The sequence below is a fragment of the Antrostomus carolinensis genome, unplaced genomic scaffold, assembly GCF_000700745.2.
Source record: "Antrostomus carolinensis isolate BGI_N321 unplaced genomic scaffold, ASM70074v2 scaffold10720, whole genome shotgun sequence".
Lineage (NCBI taxonomy): Eukaryota > Metazoa > Chordata > Aves > Caprimulgiformes > Caprimulgidae > Antrostomus > Antrostomus carolinensis.
The window spans coordinates 9,245-15,986 of NW_010289070.1; the positions used below are offsets into that span (position 1 = coordinate 9,245).

Here is a 6,742-nt window from a genome sequence, read left to right on the forward strand (position 1 = left end):
GGATTCAGAACACTGGGTCTGGGAACTGCATGTTCCAGTTTAATTTTCTTTTGGTTCAGAGATCTTAGCCTCTGATCACAGAGTACCGTCTAAAATTCTTCATGCTCTTACCATGCCTAGGTAACTTCTTTGTAGCTGATGCTGTTCTTATCTCCCTTTCTCCAAGGGCTAAATCCTGCATCCGGGGGAAATCGTGTACCAGGGAAGAGTATCTGGGTAAAAAAACAAGCAGCAAAGCTCATAGCTACAAACTACCTCATTCCTGTAATGCTGGTTCTTCCCCTACACTGGGATATCGAGCACTGTTAATTTTGAAAGGTTCCTTGCTCTTCAGCTGTGATATTTTTCTGGGTCAGTGACTTCCCTATCCCCACTCCCAGAGAAGGAGAGCTCTCCTCCTAACCTTTTCTTCTGAACTCTGCCATTTGGTTGTTTAGGATTTGATGTTTTTATTTAGCATTAGTGTTTTTGAATCATGGAATTAATGTTGGGGTGTGAATCAACTTAAAAGAAGTAAAGCTGTAGCAGCTAGGAAATGTGATATGACTTTGCTTTATGAATTTATTTGACCTGTCACAGTAAAAAACAACACTGAAGGCCCTGCTGAATGATGTTGGATGCTTCACTGCAGCAGCAGTACTTTTTAAGTTTTGACTTTTGTGGCTCGTGGGGGTGGGGAAGCTACCTTTGATATTCTAGAGAATCTCATAGTTTAGCTATCCAGATTTTGTTAGCTTCCCTGCTGTTTTACCAGGAAAAGAAACAGGCATTTAAAGACTTTGGTGTGTTTCAGTTCTGATTACACTACTGATAGGCTCTGGCTTTGCAATTTCTACTAAGTCTAATCTCACACTGAAGCATGTATTTTTACTTTAAAGAGAGTATGCAATGTATTTTACTTTTTATTAAACTCTTAGGAATACTTATAATATGGGGGAAAAAAAATAAAAGCAGGTTTAACATTTTATGGTGTTGAACAATAACATTGTGGCCCATGGCATGAAATTATACAAGGTAGAATTTTAAATGTTGTAAAATTGCTTTATAAATGCTCTTTGAGAAGTATTTAGCAGGACTACTTACTTCATGTTCTAATAATATAATCTGTATAAAGCTGCCTTTAAGCTCTGTAGTCTTCCTTCCACATGACAGCTTTTTGCCTGTCATCTTTGGAGTAGAAAAGACCATCCCCCGTGATGCTTGCGTTTCCCTATTGTGGTGTTTGAGGATGTAGTTTGTTGTCTCTGGGGACAGGGTGCAGCCTTGCTCAACTCATTAATGATAACAGAAAGGCAAAGAGAGGAAAGGAGAGTGGTTTGACAGAAACCCAGACTGAGATGGAAGACGTGAGCAGGGACAAGAGTTCACTGTCTCCTCTTGTTCGAGAGCTAGGTAGGGCATTAAATGAGGCTTGCAGGTGGCTGGTTGAGGAGCAACAAATCCAACTACCTTCTCAGCAGTTAGGCTGTGGGAAGATTTGTCACAGGATGTTGTGGATGCAATGTACAGGTTTACATGGATTCAACAGTTGCTACAGGGTTCATAGATACAGAAACAGGATCTTCAAGTGAATGAGTATTAAGGTTTGATCCTGGAATCACAGGGCTACAAGGGGAATTGGATTATTGTAATGCAGTCTGTGGTTTCAGACAATAAAAGCTTTGATAAAGTTTAACTGATGAAAATAATTTTGTAAGTAATTCATCTTTTCTTCACTTGTCCAGATCAGATGAAACTACAGATGACATGGCCCAAGTCAAGACAACACATGAACTGATGAGAAACAGCACTGCCTTCTGACATCATTAGCCTCCTAGTTGCTGGAAATCCTAAGTGCTGCTTTACTACCAAAAGAGACCCTGATGTTATGTGGTCATTGAGCAAGAATGGAGAAGCAAAGGACCCCCCTAGTTGTATTGCGTGAATAAAAATTTCCGACATTCAGCCAAATTGAAAAAATATTCCAGCCATGGGCGAAAATGCAAGTTTTTGGGAAAGTTTGATATATGCACATCCTACCTGTACCACCTGGAAGCAAGAGGCAGAGGGATCTATCTACCACCTAGCCAGTATTCTCTTTGTTGTGGGCTTCATGGGTGGAAGTGGATTCTTTGGGCTTCTCTATGTCTTCAGCTTGCTTGGATTGGGCTTTCTCTGCTCTTCTGTTTGGGCTTGGCTGGATGTCTGTGCTGCTGATATATTCTCCTGGAATTTTATACTGTTCGCAATATGCTTTGTCCAGTTCATTTACGTTACCTACCAAGTTCGGAGTGTTTCCTTTGACAGAGAATTCCAGGAACTCTACAACGCTCTCTTCCAGCCTCTGGGAATTTCCTTAACTGTCTACAGGAAGATCGTCTTGTGCTGTGATGCAGAGGTGGTTACCCTGGAGAAGGAACACTGTTATGCCATGCAGGGCAAAACACCTATTGATAAATTGTCCTTGCTTGTGTCGGGCAGGTTTGTATCAGTTTGTTCAAACTGACTTACTGCAAATATCTTCCCCCACTCCCTTCTTGAAAATGGAAGCGAAAAAAAAAAAAGCTTAATTTGTGTATTGTTTGTTCATTTTCCAGTACAATAGATTAAATATTAATGCAAGTAATATAAATATTAATAGGCTAAATACACTTGTCTAGGACAGCACTAGCGTAAAAACACTAAGCACAAAATCTGTAATAGCTTAAAGGAAAAGATTTAAAATCATCTTTTCCAGACCACTGTATCGTAGCACTTTACAGGTTAGACAGATAAAGGGAACAAATATGTGCTTCAGTCTTCAGGCTGTGGTTTGCTATTTATCTACAGCCTAGCTGATGAAAACAGCATCTTTCTTATTTTTCTCTGCTAGTATCTTCTGAAACAGGACTGAAAGGTAGTTGTGAAACTGAGTATGTTGAGATAAACTCAGTTTAATAGAGATCTTGGCTTTGATACAGATTGTATTGGGTTGCTTTCTGCGGGGTAGGAGAAGGGAGGGAGTAAGGGAGAGGAGAAGGCCTAAAAGCACCCTTCCATTACAAGGGGACATCGTCAAGCCCTATCAAGTTTGCAGAACTGAGTCTCCAGTTACTGTATACTGTAGCCCTTGGACCCTGAGGCAATAAATCCACCTTGTACTCCCTGCTTACTGCACACGATTCTGGCAACCTTGCCAATGCTTTCCTGAATGGAAATACTGGCTTTTGTACTGTATACGAATATACAACTTCGTATACAGTACTGGACCACCACAAGAGTAGTTGGGATACCCAAGAATGATGGCCATGATCTGTCTAATGGGTTCGATGGAATACTTTGTAGGTGCATTTTAACAGCCTGCTGTGTGGACAGATGGAATTTGTAGGCAGCTTGAAACAGCTGCTTTAGGACTACCTGCTATGAACAATGTGGATTTTGGGTAGTTAGCCCTAGTGATGCTCTGGTTTGGAGCATTCTTGGGAGCTGCTAGAAAGTACCACGTGGAGGTTGCTTTTGGTCATAGTCATACTGAAGGAGAGATATCCATGCTCAACCATTTAGTAGTCATGCAGGGAGTTCCTGCTGCACTCCTTGATGCAGTATAGAGCTGCTTCTTGCACTTGTGTAAGAAGCATTAGTCTTGGTGCAGAGCAGATGAAAAAAGGGGACTCCTACAGCTTGTTTTTTTTTCTTGTAGCTCATGAGGTTCAATTATACCTTTCCTGCTTGTGTGCCTTCAAATTTAAATATGATTTTTAAAGTAGAAAGAAAACTTTTCTTTGGCATCTGCAGAAGGCCACAGTGTTCACACAGAGATCTCATACCTCCATGCTGTTCTTCTGGCTCCAGAGGCAGTCCTGTGGCTGTGTAATTCCTGAGGTCTTTCACCTCTCCAGTACATGCTAGCCTTTTAATGACAAAGCTTACACGTTGCTGCATGGACCTGCCCCAAAGAGGATAGTTTGACTTCAGTAAAGCATGGGAAGATTATCCTGTATTCTCTTTCAACTGGTCTGATCCAGCTGTGTTCAAAAAATACAATTAGGATACTGTCAACCACTGATTGCTTTTTCATGCTATCAAAGCTGTATTTAAACTCCTCACGTGGTAGAAATAACACATTCTTGTTGCAGTTGTTGCTGCTGTACAGGTAGTACTAATAAATTAACACATCTTATCTTGATAGGATCAGAGTGACAGTTGATGGAGAGTTTCTGCATTATATTTTTCCTCTTCAATTTCTGGATTCTCCTGAATGGGATTCACTGAGGCCCACAGAAGAGGGAATTTTCCAGGTAAAAGCAGAGGGGTTTTTTTAGTACTACAGAAAACTGTTCAAGTACTAATTGGTAAACTTCATTTAGTTGTGGGTTTTGTTTGTGAAATCACACAAACAAGTGGCATTTCATTAATTTGAGGAGGCAAGTGCTCTTACCCGCCGGACTGGTTATGCCGTTTGTGTCTGATTTCTGTTTGCATCTTCTTGTTGCAACAAACTGGGTTTTTCTTGAAGCTAATCTAGGAGGTAAAGTCTGTTTGCATTCTTTGGCTGAGATAAAATCCAGACTTGAGAAAGCAGGTTTGCAGGAGATGTGTGGAAGTTGGTGCTGAAGAGGCTTCCCTATGGGAGGTGAACCGAAGAGCACAGGCTGGGGAGAGGCATGCCTGTGATGGAGCTTGGCATGGAGGGAGACAGCGTGGGACATGGTGTCCATCTGGGCTGCCCCCTGTGATCTGTGAGCCCTTGTGCTGCTGTCACTTGACCGACAGGCCAGCTCCCGCCTGTGTGGCATCTGGTGTCTCCTGTCAAGAGTGCAAATGGCATTTGTCAGGAGCTTTCTTTAGCTCTTGCCTTTCCAGCTGGGGCTGCTGAGAGCAAAGCAGGGAGGGCAGGGCAGAGGCTGGGCAGCACTGGGGCTGCTGCTCAGCGTGGGCATAGGCACACTGGCACTGAGGCCGGCCAGGTACAACCTTATGGTCCATTCCCAGTCACCCTTCTCGCTCATCCATGTCTTACAGTAGACCTTGCAGAGCTCTCTGGCTGCAGTAAGCGGCTTTAATTGCAGTAGGTGCAAAGAGGTGAGGTGTACATTGTGGACACAGCCTGCGTGCCTGCTGAGAGAGAGGGGTGCCCTCTGAGCAAGGGCAGCAGTGGCAATATCACTGCCTTATAACCTAGCTAATTCTAATTTTCTGTTCTGTAGGTAACACTTACAGCAGAGACAGATTGTCGGTATGTGGCCTGGAGGAGAAAGAAGCTGTATCTGCTGTTTGCGAAGCACCGTTTCATCTCCCGCCTGTTCTCAATTTTAATTGGAAGCGACATTGCTGAAAAACTGTATGCCTTGAATGACAGAGTGAACGTGGGGAAAGGCTTTAGGTACGACATTCGGTTACCGAACTTCTACCATGTTTCACTGCCAGAGACCCCTCCAGTGCAGCCCTCCCATCACCTACAGAGAGGGTCCCCCCGGCGCAAGCCCACGGGGGTTGCAAACTGCGGCTCCTTCAGCCCGCAGTCCTAGGAAGGAAAACTCTGCTGCAGCCATTCCCCAAAGCAATGAAGGGAATGCAGAGCGGCAAAGCAGAAGAGCAGAAAGCTGAAGCAGAATGAGACCCAGTCAAGCCAAATTTGACTGACAAGTGCCATTTACTTTCATTGGAGTAGCTTGAATTCTTCCTCTCTCTAGAGCCAGTGGTTTGGCTTCTGCATTTCAATTGTTTGTGCAATATCTTTAGTTTCTGTTGATTCTTTTGTTGATCTTTATACCCTTACTTTTGAAGGAAAACAAATCATAACAGGCTGAAGTTTTTTTGTAATTGCAGTGGCTTCTGTGTTGTGTTTTTTTAAAAAAAACAAAGCCATGGTATTTGTAATTACACTTTCTCAAAATTGTTTGCCATAATGAAGTATAGTCAGTATAGTCAATGAAAACAAGTAAGTTGTGTTCAAAATATAGCAACTTGCTTGTAACATTCATATTTATGCGGTGTGAACATTGTCTCAATTGACATGAAGAATATTGCAGAAAAAGACTAAAAGACTGATTGTATTGGTTTTGTTTTTAAAGAATGAAAGATTTTGAAATGCACAGCAAGATTCTTAAGAAACAAACAAAAGAAAACAACAAATTCTGTCTTGTGAACATGGTTTTCCCTCCGGCTGTCCTAAAGAGGTATTATGTAAAAACAAACATAAATGTAATTGCTGGCATTAGAAAAGAAAAGCAGTTGTAACTGCGGCAAATATAGCTTAGGAAAATGATTGTGTAGCGTTTCTAATAGAATGTGATGCTATAGGACCCAGGCTTCCACACTGACAGTGCCATTCGTGACATGTACAATAAATACTGTTAATCAGTCAATTGCCAAACCAGTGGAGTTTGTTTTACAATACCCATTTTGGCCAGGTTTGTCAGGAATAAACAAATTAAGAGACAGCCACAGCAATATATACAATTTTTAGCCGAAATGTTCTTGTTTAGTTTCCAGAGTCACTTCTCTGTGCCTATGAAATTCTTCATTTAAAAGTTATTTTCTCCCCAATTCCGTGGTGCTTTAATGGCATAAGGGAGCACCAGCTGGTTTCGACCCTTGAGGTCACTGTGCCTTTGGGGAGAAGTGTCTGAATGTCCTTGCTAACTCACCTTCCTGCTGCTATGCCTGATGCCTGCCAGTAATCAAAAAATAAGAAGCATTACTATTTGATGAGACTGTGTTGCTGCTTGATAGGTCTGGAGGTAGATCACATTTTTAATATTTTAAAATTGCTGCACTGTTT

The 6,742-nt window shown here is 42.0% G+C and overlaps 1 protein-coding gene across 1 annotated transcript; it reads left to right on the forward strand.

The window, feature by feature from the left end:
- Positions 1–1,969: 1,969 nt before the first annotated feature.
- Positions 1,970–5,486, forward strand: POPDC3 (popeye domain cAMP effector 3). Its single transcript, XM_010168827.1, has 3 exons — positions 1,970–2,460; positions 4,148–4,256; positions 5,166–5,486. The coding sequence occupies exons 1-3, from the start codon at positions 1,970–1,972 to the stop codon at positions 5,484–5,486; spliced, it is 921 nt and encodes a 306-aa protein (XP_010167129.1).
- Positions 5,487–6,742: the final 1,256 nt, after the last annotated feature.